Raw genomic sequence first — 13,966 nt, forward strand, 5'->3', positions numbered from 1 at the left:
TCCCCCATCCCAGACCCCCCCGTGCCGTCCCCCAACGCCCCCCTCCCCCATCCCAGACCCCCCGTGCCGCCCCCAGCGCCCCCTCCCCCATCCCAGACCCCCCCGTGCCGTCCCCCAACGCCCCCCTCCCCCATCCCAGACCCCCCCGTGCCGCCCCCAGCGCCCCCTCCCCCATCCCAGACCCCCCCGTGCCGCCCCCAGCGCCCCCTCCCCGATCCCAGACCCCCCCGTGCCGCCCCCAGCGCCCCCTCCCCGATCCCAGACCCCCCCGTGCCGTGCCCCAAAGCCCCCTCCCCGATCCCAGACCCCCCCGTGCCGCGCCCCAAAGCCCCCTCCCCGATCCCAGACCCCCCCGTGCCGCCCCCCAACGCCCCCTCCCCCATCCCAGACCCCCCCCGTGCCGCCCCCCTCCCCGATCCCAGACCCCCCCGTGCCGTCCCCCAACGCCCCCCTCCCCCATCCCAGACCCCCCCGTGCCGTCCCCCAACGCCCCCCTCCCCCATCCCAGACCCCCCGTGCCGCCCCCAGCGCCCCCTCCCCCATCCCAGACCCCCCCGTGCCGCCCCCAACGCCCCCCTCCCCCATCCCAGACCCCCCCGTGCCGCCCCCCGCGCCCCCTCCCCGATCCCAGACCCCCCCGTGCCGCCCCCAGCGCCCCCTCCCCGATCCCAGACCCCCCCGTGCCGCCCCCCAACGCCCCCTCCCCGATCCCAGACCCCCCCGTGCCGCCCCCCAACGCCCCCTCTCCGATCCCAGACCCCCCCGTGCCGCCCCCAACGCCCCCCTCCCCGATCCCAGACCCCCCCGTGCCGCCCCCAACGCCCCCTCCCCGATCCCAGACCCCCCCGTGCCGCGCCCCAATGCCCCCTCCCCCATCCCAGACCCCCCCGTGCCGCCCCCCTCCCCGATCCCAGACCCCCCCGTGCCGCCCCCAACGCCCCCTCCCCGATCCCAGACCCCCCCGTGCCGCCCCCAACGCCCCCCTCCCCGATCCCAGACCCCCCCCGTGCTGCCCCAAAGCCCCCTCCCCGATCCCAGACCCCCCCGTGCCGCTCCCCAACGCCCCCTCCCCCATCCCAGGGCCCCGCCCGGCCCCTCCCGCCGGACCGCGCCCGCGCCCGCGCCCGCGCCCGCCCCGGCCGGGACTCGGAGCCCCGCGTGGGGGGCGGGGGGTGTTTCCGGCCCCTCCCCCGTGGGTAACGGGCTGACGTCACGTCCTGCCCCCCCTCCCGCTCCGGTGCGCGGAGCCGGTTGGAAGCGGTTCCCCGCCCGCGCGCGCCGCCGCGGCCATGGGGCTGAGCTAGGGGCCGCCGCGCCGCCGGGTGAGTCTGCGGGGGCGCGCGCGGGGAGCACGTGCGGGGCGGGTGGAGCCTCGCGCCCGCGCCCGGCCCCGGCCCCGGCCCCGCGCGGCCTGTCAGCGCCCCGCCGCCGCGCGTGGGGCGAGCAGCCGGGGGCGGGAAGACAGAGGCCCGGGCTCGGCGGGCTCCGGTGGGGAGGGGTCCGCGGGGTCCCAGCGCTGAGGGGACCGTCCCTGTTTCCCCGGCCTCCCCACGTCTCTTCCCCGCCTGGGTTTGGCCCCTTCGCCCCGGGGCCCCGCTTGCGGAGAGAAGCTCGTTGACTCGAGCCTGAGCTGTCCCGGGCTGCGGCTCCCGGCTCCTCACCGCGGGGGCGTCTTGCTCCCTGCTTGCCCCGCCCCGACTCTGACTTTTGAGAGTCCTCTGTCCCGCCCTCGGGGTGTCCACACGGGCCGTGGGCCGGGGCTGCGCCCTGGCCCGGCAGGCGAGCTCTGTGGCCGGGGCGAGCTCTCCCGGCGATAAAAAGTAACCACCCCTTGTCGGGCTTCGTGGCCAGGGGCCCGGCTCCCTCCCGGCCATCGAGCTCTCTCCAGGCTGGCGCTTCTCAGCGCGAGAACTTTTGTCACTGGCGGGGTTTTCCACACCCCTGAAAGACTAAAGTTTTCGCTTCAGTCACTGATGTAAAGCAATCTTAGGCTATGTTGATATGAAGTGTTCTGATATCAATTTAAGAGGGTCCACTTGAGGGCTACACTGATTTAATTAAACAGGTTTCTAGACAGATTTATTCAAACTTAGTACAGTTTTTGTGTGTAGACAAGACCTGAAATGCTTACATAGTCTCCCTCATCCTGAAGGATCACAAACCAGTTTATAACTACTGCATTCGATACGTTCCACTTGTCACGGAGATGCTGCCACTTCTGGGGTGAAACATGTCTTTGGTAACAGTACACAGTAACACCTCACCACAATTTAGGACGGGCAGTGAAGAAAACGATGTCCATTTGAAACTTCCTGGGAATTTCAGGTAGGCAGAATGTAATTAGCTAAAGTGAGATTTAGCCAGGGCTTTAGTTGCTTATACTCTTTTGCATAGTGTCACTGTTGTTTTAGTGACCACAGGGGTCAAGACTTTGCTTTTACGTCTCATTCCAAAAGCATCTCACTGCAAATCTGGCACTTCTAACCACGCAGTACTCCTAACATCAGGCACAGATACTAATTCAGAGGGAAGAACACCACTTCCTGCAACCCCTTCCATTTTCCCCATCCAAGGACTGCTGAAGAAGCTTGATCATGCTTTGTGAGGGCTGATAAAATCAGAACTGGAGGTGGTATTCAGCAGCAAAACCCTGAGGAAAACTGCTCTGATAGTTTGTGCTCCTGTGAAGTGATTTTCAGGAATCAACAAATTCAATCAAAAGTACGAAATAGCTACATGAGAAACACGAATTTGAAGAATGCAGGCTTCGGTAACACCTTGGTCTTTCAGCAGCTTGACACAGCTGTTAATAAATGTAAAATGTTTTCAGTTTCTCCAGTGTCATGAATTCAACTACATATATTAATTATTAAATGACTGCACTCTTTTAACTAGGGTGGCCAGATGTCCTGATTTTACAGGGACAGTCCTGATATTCGGGGCTTTTTCTTATATAGGTGCCTATTACCCCCCACCCCCTGTCCTGATTTTTCACACTTGCTATCTGGTCACCCTACTTGTAACCCCAGATATAACCTGCATTAGTGTTTGGCTAACTCTCTTGTAGGATAACTAGTATTCTCATTAACAAATCCCTTGAATTTTCCTCCTTGATAAAACCTCACCTTTATATATAACTGCAGCAGTACTGCCACTTTCTTATGACATCGGGTACATTCTTACAGTTCAGTAAAACTGCAGTTTATACCTAGGCAACCCGTGAGTTGATAACTTTTGCAAGAAATGTATTCCATGTAAGGAACCTTCACATGTGTGTCAGTTCTGATAGGATATGGTTCAGCTGAGTTTAAGAACTTAAAAATTTACCTGATGTTCAGGTTTTCCAGTTGTATTTAGACCTTTCATTATTTTCTTGTATGTTTTCAAATTTATTTAAAAGCATCTGTCCCAACTGGCTCCTAGTAGTTATGTAATTGAAGTAGATAATCATGGATGATAATTCCAAACTATAACGACTTAAATTTAACAGACTAAATCCCGTTAGCAACAACACAGCAAAATAACCTCTCTCAAACATCCACCCTCTATCCCTCAACCCATCTCTTTGGCGAAGGCCTGGGAATGAGCTTGATGTGAGCGTTGCAGCATCTTCTGAAGGTCAATAAATCAACGTTTTATCAGACCACGGAGGAGATCATGTTCAAGCATTGAGGACCCTTCAAGGGAAATGCCCAGCCACCAGCACTTCAAACAACCTCTGCTATTTGGAGTTGTTGCAGTATATCACAGGGCAGAGCGAGAAACTTCATTAGCTAGGTTCCAAACTATTTAGGGCTTTATGTATCTAAACTAACAATCTAAACTCCATCAGAAAACTAATTGGAAGCTAGTGGACTCATGGAGCACTCAGTGTGCTCTCACTGTGGATGGCCACTGGGCAGGCATGCCACTGCATTCTGCACTAAAGTGTGCCAAACATCCATACAGCAGAAGCTTAGGATGTTTGTATCTGAATAGTTCTCTCATCTTTTCCATTTTATTTTTCAGAACAAATGGCAAATCTTACTCTGAATTCTTGGATAGTATCTTCAGCAACTGAGACAAAATAGTCTTCTATTTTAACTCCTTCAATCCACTCATTTGCTTCTTTCCCTTCCTTCTCTGTAGTGATGTTTGGTAATCACCAGTCAATCACACATTTGCATTATGGATCAACAACTTTCACATTTACTACCTTTATAGTCAGAAAGAACCACCAAGTGAATTCAGCATTGTGAAAACTGAAAAACAAGATGAACTAGGTAGCTTTGCACAGAACCATATTATCAGATACCCTGTTCAACTTCCAGAAGTTCCCAAATTCTAGAAAGCCAAGGCCCCTCACAAGTTACAGCTTTACCTACTGCATCCCTCCCCCCCCCCCCCAATGAACATTCAGTGATAGTTGGTTAACCCACTAGGCATGCCTTTGTCATCAGTAAAGACTCCATCCATTCCCTCTTCTCTTCTGGGCTTCTATCTACACAGTTCTAAATCTTTTGTTTCCTCATAAACAAAAACAGGATCTTGATGTTTTATCACTTCCCTTTTAAGTTCTTAGACTAGTTAGTTTTTATTAATAAATTAGGTTCTAATTTTTGTTTCTATTAAAAATAAAAAGGTTTCCAATATATAGTCATGTAATTACTTCAGAATGTCACAGAAGTACTAACAATGAAAAAAGCAATAACATCCCCTGAAAAAATCCACTGTGCTGGGTTTTTAACAACATTGCTACACCTAATAATAAGTTCTATGCTTAGTGATTGTAGGATCAGATCATCTGATCATAGTTATCCAAGTCTAATGTTTTAATTGTTTTTCCTTGTGGTTTATTAAAATATTATATTTTGAACACTGAGAAGTCTGGTCCAGTTGTTGCGTAGTTCTAGCAAAAACAGCTGCTAAGACATGGATCACTTTGTAGTGTCAGAGTCGCCTAGTGTTTAGCCTCATAACTTTCTTAGCCCTGGTCTACACTGGGGTACGGGGGGGATTGATCTAAGTTATGCAACTTCAGCTATGTGAATAACTTAGCTGAAGTCGATGTACTTAGATCGACTTACCGTGGTGTCCTCACCACAGTGAGTCGACTGCTGCTGCTCTCCCGTCGACTCCGCCTCTTGTGGCGATGGAGTCGACGGGAGAGTGCTCGGGGGTTGATTGATCACGTCTAGACCAGACACGAGAAATCGATCCCCCCGGATCAGTTGCTGCCTGCCAATCCGGCAGGTAGTGAAGACATACCCTTGGTTTGCCAGTGCAACTGAAACGGTACATTTCAACTATTATTGTAATCCCTCTGTTTTTATTGCAGGGGACTCAGCTGCTGGATCTAGTCTGCACTGAATTTTGAGACAGGTTAGCCATGCTTTTCTGTGAACAGCTGCATCTGAAAGCATTGCTGCTTTTCTTCAATTACCTTTTAGAATAAAGTTGACTTTTATAAAACATTGTCCTCTCTAGGGTAGATGATGAAATTACTTTTTAACTTGTGAAGAACAGCTGGCCACATCTGTGTTACTCTTTTTTTAGCTTCTTGAAGAGTTAGATGCTGTAAATTGCAATTACTTATGCTGCTGCTGTTCTGAATGTATGGATCTTTACTCTTTTCTTCACTTTGGGTTTATCTGCACTTGACTTCTTTACCTAGGCTGAGCCCTAAAATAATGCCCAAACTTCTGAAGAAAGGAATAAATGTTTGGGGACTTTTCAGGGTAGTTTACTACCCTGAGTTAATTGGCAATCAGTCCATTTGAGACTTTTTTTAAAAAAAAGTCTAGTGTAGACATATCCTTCAAGAGCCAAAGAGAGGTATTTCACTTGTGAACTTAATGATATCTGGTTTAACTTCTCATTTTCTGCTGATAATTCTGTAATCAGCTAGGATCATCTCTCCCTTTTCCCCCTATTCCTTTTGATTGTTAAGGTGGCATGCTTGTGTATAATAGTTGTTTAGCATTTTGTCCAGTATTGTGCCTGGTCTACACTAGAAAATTAGGTTGGTTTAACTATGTTGGACAGGGGTGTGAAAAATGCACACCCCAGAGAGGTGAAGTTAAGTTGACCTAAGTCCCCATGTAGACGGTGCTAGGTTGACAGAAGAACTCTTTCGTTGACCTAGCTACTGCTCCTCGAGGAGGTGGATTACTTACACTGATGGAGAATCCCTCCTGTCGGCAGAGGTAGCGGCTACACTGACGCGCTACAGCGGCGCAGCTGTGCTATTGTAGTGTTTTAGACAAGTCCTCAGTGTACTCACCTATGGGGAGGAACCTCTGTGGCTATTTAATAGCACACAGCAATGCCACCCAACAGTTTAGGGCAGCAAGTGAAAAATGCTGTACTAATAACAATACTGAGCACTTCACAAAAGTGGTTAAGCATTATAATATCTGTGTTAGATGGGGACGCTGCGGCACAGAGGGGCTAAATGACTTGCCCAGGGTCACGCAGCAAGGGGTAGAGCTGAGAGAAGAACTAAGGTCTTCTCTCAGTCTAGTGCCGTATCTACTGGCCCATGCTGCCTCCTGTTACTTGTATACTGCCAGCTGTATGTGAGGTGCTTTAAAAATAGGTAAGAAGGCACAGACTCCTTGTCTCAAAGAGCTAAACAGTCTAGCTAGATAATGCAGAAACATAGGAACGGTGGAGTAAGAGGTGACAGAAGCAGTCTGGTTTAGAGATCTGCTCAGGCCTAATTTTATAGCCCAACCCAGAAGCCAACCCAAACTTGACCCAAGAGTGTCAAGTGTTTTCCGAACCCACAGGACCCAAGCCTTTGTCAGCGCTGCTGCCGCCTCATCCTTGCGGCTTGGATTGGTGGGGGCTTCCTGCTCCCTGTGTCTGTGATCCATCTCTGGTCACCTCCTGGGCTGCATGCCCCGCTTCTGCCGGATGCTGTTGCTTTGCTGAGCTTTGTGTGCTGTGGAGTGAGAAGTGTTGTCACTCATTGGCACGCTCGCTCTGCAACACACAAAACGCGCACCAAGGTGGGTGGTAGTTGGCAGGAGTGGGGCACTCAGCTGCCGCTGTGCTGACCTCCCCAGGCAGGAGGAGATGAACAGAGATGACTCACGGGAGCCCGAGAGGGTCAGGTTATTTTCAGTTCTGACCCGACGCTAGTATGTTTAAACAGTGAAGTTTAGAATACATTTTGCCTTGGTTTTTTAATATTCAATAGCAGTTGCAGGGGAAATTTTAGGAAGGCAGAATGTAATTACCAAAATAGGAATTTGGTTAGCATAATTTATTAGTCTCTAAGGTGCCACAAGTACTCCTTTTCATATTAGGGTTAGCATTTCTAATCTTGTGAAAAATTTCACAGGATCTGGACCTCACTTTTTCTTCTTATAGAGAGCATCTCTAACAAGACAGTTCCCCCAGTCACCTGGCTTGGACACCAGTTCAGTACTGATTCAGAGAAGACGCATGCATTGCTGTTTTTATTATTTGTATTATCATAACTGTACAAACAGAACAAAAGAGAGTTCCTGGCCAAAGATCAGGTCAAGTCACCAACACAATTTCTTGTAGAAACTGATTTTCCTTGCAGGTCTTCTCTCCCAGTACTGAGCTGGACTGACCCTGCTTAAGCTCTGAGATCATGGTCCAATTTAATAAATGGTTGTAGAATACACCTGTTGTACCAACTTCAAGAAGTCTTCACTCCCATCTGGCACTAGAAGTAGTAGAAATTATAGTGTTTGAAGTATGAACCATGTCACACAGCCAACATAGTGTTGAAAAAGCCAAAGGTGTTGAATTGTTCATTTTCCTATCCAGTCATCAGTGTTCTAGCTTCTGCTGCTCTGGAAGTTGTTGGTTTAGGGGAAATGTCACTTTCCATTTACACTTTCTTCCACTCTACTTCCATACTACGTGTTTCTAACTCTCACACTTCTCATCCATTTCTAGTCTCTTCTGTTTCACTGGTTACTAAATATTTTTGGCTTTTCCAATGCTTATCTCAACAACGAATAAACAAATTGTTTTAGAACATTAGTCTGGAACGTGAGTTACAGATTTTTTCAAGTGGAATAGTAATTTATCATACCTATCTTTTGTGCACTGATGTTGCTAGGCCTTTGACTTTCTTAGGTTCTTGTATGGCCCCGTATTGTAGTATCTGAGTGCCTCAGAATCTTTTAATGTATTTATCTTCCCAACATCCCTATGAACTAGGAAAATGCTATTCTCCCCATTTTACAGATGGGGAACTGAGGCACAAAGACACTAAGTCCTATATATTTAAATGTGTTTAGGCACCTAAATACCTTCAAATATCTGGACTTAAGTGATTTGCCCAAGGACACATAGGAAATCCGTGGTAAAGCAAGGAGTTGAACGTAGGACAATGCAAGATCTGGGCTAGTGACCTAACCACTGGACCACCCTTCCTTTTCTGGAGGACTTCAGATCCTCGTGATGCTGCCTCTTTGTCAAATACAAAAAGGAGTTAGATTTTACAGCTTTGCTTGGTTAAGGTTCGTTTTAGGAAGTAGATCTAAGCTGGTACCGCTAGAAGCACTGAATTCAACAGCTTGTGCTTTATCAGATTTAAAGAAAACCCAGGGGGAAATGTTCTAAAATTTTCCTTACTGAATTTCAATCTGCTTTGACTTTCTTTATGTTAGAGAAAAGTAGAAAAAAAACATTCTTCAATACACTGTAAAAGGAGGCACTTCTTAAAGCAAAAGCAATTTTCCTGAAATTAACAGTTCAGGAAGAATTGTCTAAAGATTTACTTCCATTTCCATGATTAGCTTGATTTCTTTCCACTATCTCACCCCGACACACACATTACGTAGCTACTGCTTAAGTACACACTACACTCTTTAAAGCAGTCTCTGAGGCCACAATCACGCAAACACTTGAACTACACCCAGTAGTCAATTAAGTGTGTATGTTCGGGCATCCCTACGCTACAGATGCTAAGCGACACAGGTATGGAGCTGCAGCTGTGCCGTTGTAGTGCTGGAGTATAGATGCTTCCTACGTTGATGGAAGGGGTTTTTCCGTTGATGTAGTTAAACCATCTCTCTGAGAGGTGATAGTTAGATGGAAGAATTCTTCCATCGACCTAGCCGTGTCTACTCTGGTGGCTAGGTCAACCTAACTACAGCACTCAAGGCTCAAAAATTTTCACAGTGCTGAGTGACATAGCTAGGTCGATCTAATTTTTAAGCATAGACCAGGCCTAACTATTTGGAGGATCAAGGCCTTAGACTGTGAGCTCTTTGGGGTGGTGACCGTTTTTTACTACAAATACGTAGGGTGCCTATTACAACTGGTCCTTGAGATGAATCTGTATATGCAGTTGACATGGTAGGTCTTAAAAGTTTAAATAACCTTTCCCCACCCCCCAACTAAAACCTATTGATTTTGTAGCTAGTTACCTAATAGTCTTTCCTAGATAATTGTGTTTGAATGTTGAAAATTGTATGCTGAAGTGTTTCCTGTTTCAGGTTGTTGTACAGTAAGATAAAAATAAAGAGTTTCATTGAGGAAAAGCTACTTCCTTTGTTAAGTAACCTACATATCCGAGAATAAGGATCAGTTGATGTTAATCTGTGGCTCTAAGTCCTCAGGGCTGTGGTGGGGAGAGATGCCTCTCAACCAGCCCTGGACCTGCCGTGGTGCCCCTCCCCTGGCCCTGATCCAGCCGGCCCAGTGCTCCACTTCACTTGCGCTGCAGTTGGCTCTTCTCCGGACCCTTCTCCGTGCTCCTACGGGCCCTCTGGCCCAGGGCTTCTCTCCATCCCGCTCCTCTCTCAGCCCCCGCCCTCCCTGTCACTGGCAGGCAGCTGGAGCCTGAAGTGGTAGATCATCACTGGCGGTCTGGACTGTGGACGGACCTGCTGTGGCCTGGGGAGAGGAGCCCCAGCCCAGCTCCCCTCCCCACCCCCCCAACCTGCTGCAGATGGGGGTAGAGGCGCCCCAGCCCAGCCCTGGACCTGCTGTGGGTGGGGGAGAGGAACCTATCCCGTGGCCCCAGCCCCAGTGCTGCCGCAGTGGGGAGAAGCGTCCCCCCTCCCCCGCCAGGTGCTGCTGTGGGGAGAGAGAGCTGGGGGGAGTCCTCTCTCCCCGCCGTAGCCCCTGGCCAGCCTGCACCCCAAACCCCTCACCCCAGCCCGCACCCCCAGCTGGAGCCCTCACCCCTCCTGCACCCCGAACCGTCATCCCCAGAGCCCACACAGCCAGGCGGAGCCCTCACCCCCAACTGCACCTCAACCCTCTGCCTCATCCCTGAGCCCCCTCCCACACTCCAAACCCCTCAGCCCCACCCCCTGTCGCATGAATTTTGTTATGTGCACCAATATGGAGGTGATGTGTCATACATCACTTCCATATTGGTGCACATAACAAAATTCTTTCTGCACATGTGTGGGAAAAATTAGAGGGAACACTGCCGTAGTTATATTCTGCTCGCAACTCTGAAATAGTTCAGTCCCTAACAGAAACTCAGCTCTAGGCTGTGAGCCCAGCAGAGGAAAGATACCAGTAACAGAGTGTACATGATGCAACAGTTGGGGAGAATTACTGCTTAAGTTTCTGCATTCATTTAAAACTATTTTAAGAATAACTTATTGGAGTGGCTTACCTTATTTAAAATTGTGTTTTGAGTGATCCATATGCCAGAGGCCTATGTGGTCATAAAAATACCTAGTTTTGTTACTTCTGATTCATTCACTTTTAAAACTGTTCGCATGATCCTTAATTCTCTATCCCTTCGAACCTTCCTTCTCCAAAAAAAAAAAAAAAAAATCACAATATATGTCAGTGGCCTTTTATTTAGTTCAGAAATAAAGTGACTTCTCAGTGCTTTTTTAAGAGCACAGATTACTGTATCAGAAAAGCATGAAGTGTGTTTATCTTTTATGGAATGAGTACACAGAACATAAGAATGGCCATACTGGGTCAAACCAAAAGTCTGTCTAGCCCAGTATCCTGTCTTCCGACGGTGGCCAATGCCAGGTGCCCTAGAGGGAATAAAACAGAATAGGTAATCATCAAGTGATCCATCCCGTCGCCCGTTCCCAGCTTCTGGCGTACAGAGACTAGGCACACCATCCCTACCCATCCTGGCTAATAGCCATTGATGGACCTATCCTCCATGAACTTATTTTTTGAACCCTGTTATAGTCTTGGCCTTCACAACATCCTCTGGCAAGGAGTTCCACAAGTTGATTGTGCCTTGTGTGGAAAAAATACTTCCTTTTGTTTGTTTTAAATCTGCTCCCTATTAATTTCATTTGGTGACCCCTAGTTCTTGTGTTATGAGAAGTAGTAAATAACATTTCCTTATTTACTTTCTCCACACCAGTCATGATTTTATAGACCTCTATCATATCCCCCTTAGTCGTCTCTTTTCCAAGCTGAAAAGTCCCAGTTTTATTAATCTCTCCTCATACGGCAGCCATTCCATACCCCTAATAATTTTTGTTGCCCTTTTCTGAACCTTTTCCAATTCCAATATATCTTTCTTTGAGATGGGGTGACCACATCTGCACGCAATATTCAAGATGTGGGCGTACCATGGATTTATATAGAGGCAATATGATATTTTCTGTCTTATTATCTATCCCTTTCTTAATCATTCCCAACGTTGTGTTTGCTTTTTTTGACTGCCCGTGTATATTGTGGATTGTTCTCTGAAAACATCCACTCAATGACTCCAAGATCTCTTTCTTGAGTGGTAACAGCTAATGTAGACCCCATCATTTTATGTGTACAGTTGGGATTATGTTTTCCAGTATGCATTACTTTGCATTTATCAATATTGAATTTCATCTGCCATTTTGTTGCCCAGTCACCCAGTTTTGAGAGATCCTTTTGTAGCTCTTTGCAGTCTGCCTGGGACTTAACTATCTTGGGTAGTTTTGTATCATCTGCAAATTTTGCCACCTCACTGTTTGCCCCTTTTTCCAGATCCTTTTTGAATGTTAAATAGGACTGGGCCCAGTACAGACCCCTGGGGAACACCACTATTTACCTCTCTACAGTCTGAAAACTGACCATTTATTCCTACCCTTCGTTTCCTATCTTTTAACCAGTTACCAATCCATGAGAGAACCTTCCCTCTTATCCCATGACTGTTTGCTTAAGAGCCTTTGGTGAGGGACCTTGTCAAAGGCTTTCTGAAAATCTAAGTACACTGCAGCCACTGGATCCCCCTTGTCCACATGCTTGTTGACCCCCTCAAAGAATTCTAGGAGATTGGTGAGGCATGATTTCCCTTTACAAAAACCATATTGACTCTTCCCCAACAAATTATGTTCATCTCTGTGTCTGACAATTCTGCTCTTTACTATAGTTTCAACCAGTTTGCCCGGTACTGAAGTCAGGTGTACAGGCCTGTAATTGCCGGGATCACCTCTGGAGCCCTTTTAAAAAATTGGTGTCACATTAGCTATCTTCCAGTCATTTGGTACAGAAGCTGATTTGAATGGTAGGTTACAGACTACAGTAAGTAGTCCTGCAATTTCACATTTGACTTCCTTCAGAACTCTTGGGTGAATACCATCTGGTCCTGGTGACTTATTACTGTTTATCATTTTGTTCCAAAACCTCCTTTAATGACACCTCCATCTGGGACAGTTCCTCAGATTTGTCACCTAAAAAGAATGGCTCAGGTTTGGAAATCTCCCTCACATCCTCAGCAGTGAAGACTGATGCAAAGAATTCATTTAGTTTCTCTGCAATGGCCTTATTGTCTTTGAGTGCTCCTTTAGCATTTGCTAAACTTTTGCGGTGATGCAGGACCTTATTCGCCTGACTGCACTGCCTTCTCCACAGAAGGACGAGGCACCAGTGATAACCCGGCCATCTGTTTCATCTAGGGACAAGCTGGTGATGATGTCACACTGCTCCCCATCTCCGCTGCGCCACTCTCCGATGCCGGCCGCTCACATAGGGGGACCGCACCAATCTCTAGAGGCCCGGCACTGCTCATCGGCACCACCCAGTACTGCTCCTCCATGGTCTTCCTTTTCGGAGACCTCGGAGTCTGAGGTGGAGTCCTATTGTTCAGATAGGTCCAGCAGCAGGAGGTCTAGATCTCGGCGACAATGCCAGCCTCCTCCAGCGCCGTGGCCACCTCAATGGCAACCACCAGCTCAGTGGCCCTTTTGGACTCGCTGGGACTAGCATCAAGCCCAGGTTCAGTCCCAGGTTTTGAGATCCAGGTCAACGTTGGTCGTGTCAGCATCCTTCGCCCCCTCGCAGCAGCTGGCACCAGAGATGATGCCAATACCTCTGCTTGCAACTCTGTACTCGGCTCCGGCAACCACCTTGGTGCTGGCGATTCAGCAGCCCAATGAACAGCATGACCCACTTGGTGCCGAGGGCAGTGTCCAAGGCCATGTTCTGGTCCTCTCGTCCTCATCCTCCCCAGATGAGGCTGTTACAGGCACTTCAGTGGCCCCGGCCTTGGAGGATAGCAGGGTCTTGCAACTGTTGTTGCGCAGGGTGGCCAAGAACCTGGGGATCCAGGCAGAGGCGCTGGTAGAGGATTCCGATCCCATGGTGGACAGGTCTCTGGGCTTCCTCATGAAGTCCAACAGACCATTCAAGACCTACCCTTTGAAGGTCAGGCCCTATTCTCTGAAAAGACTGACAGGAGACTGCACAATTAAAAGACTCGAGGGCCACCCTCAAGCCCCTGGCCATACATCCTGGGAACTACAGGCCGGTCAGCCTCACCTCAGTCCCTGGAAAAATAATGGAGCAGGTCCTCAAAGAATCAATCCTGAAGCACTTGCATGAGAGGAAAGTGATCAGGAACAGTCAGCATGGATTCACCAAGGGAAGGTCATGCCTGACTAATCTAATCGCCTTTTATGATGAGATTACTGGTTCTGTGGATGAAGGGAAAGCAGTGGATGTATTGTTTCTTGACTTTAGCAAAGCTTTTGACACGGTCTCCCACAGTATTCTTGTCAGCAAGTTAAGGAAGTATGGGCTA

General features: G+C 48.8%; 1 protein-coding gene across 1 annotated transcript in view; it reads left to right on the forward strand.

The window, feature by feature from the left end:
- The first annotated feature begins 1,227 nt into the window (after positions 1-1,227).
- The window catches only part of ATP13A3 (ATPase 13A3), a 126,429-nt gene continuing 113,690 nt past the window's right edge, over positions 1,228-13,966 (forward strand). The window contains exons 1-2 of the mRNA XM_074963319.1: positions 1,228-1,322; positions 2,153-2,325. Coding sequence (XP_074819420.1) covers positions 2,231-2,325 — 95 coding nt within the window. The 5' untranslated portion in view covers positions 1,228-1,322; positions 2,153-2,230. The remainder of the gene's footprint in view (positions 1,323-2,152; positions 2,326-13,966) is intronic.

The sequence above is a fragment of the Natator depressus genome, chromosome 9, assembly GCF_965152275.1.
Source record: "Natator depressus isolate rNatDep1 chromosome 9, rNatDep2.hap1, whole genome shotgun sequence".
In the NCBI taxonomy this organism is placed as follows: domain Eukaryota; kingdom Metazoa; phylum Chordata; order Testudines; family Cheloniidae; genus Natator; species Natator depressus.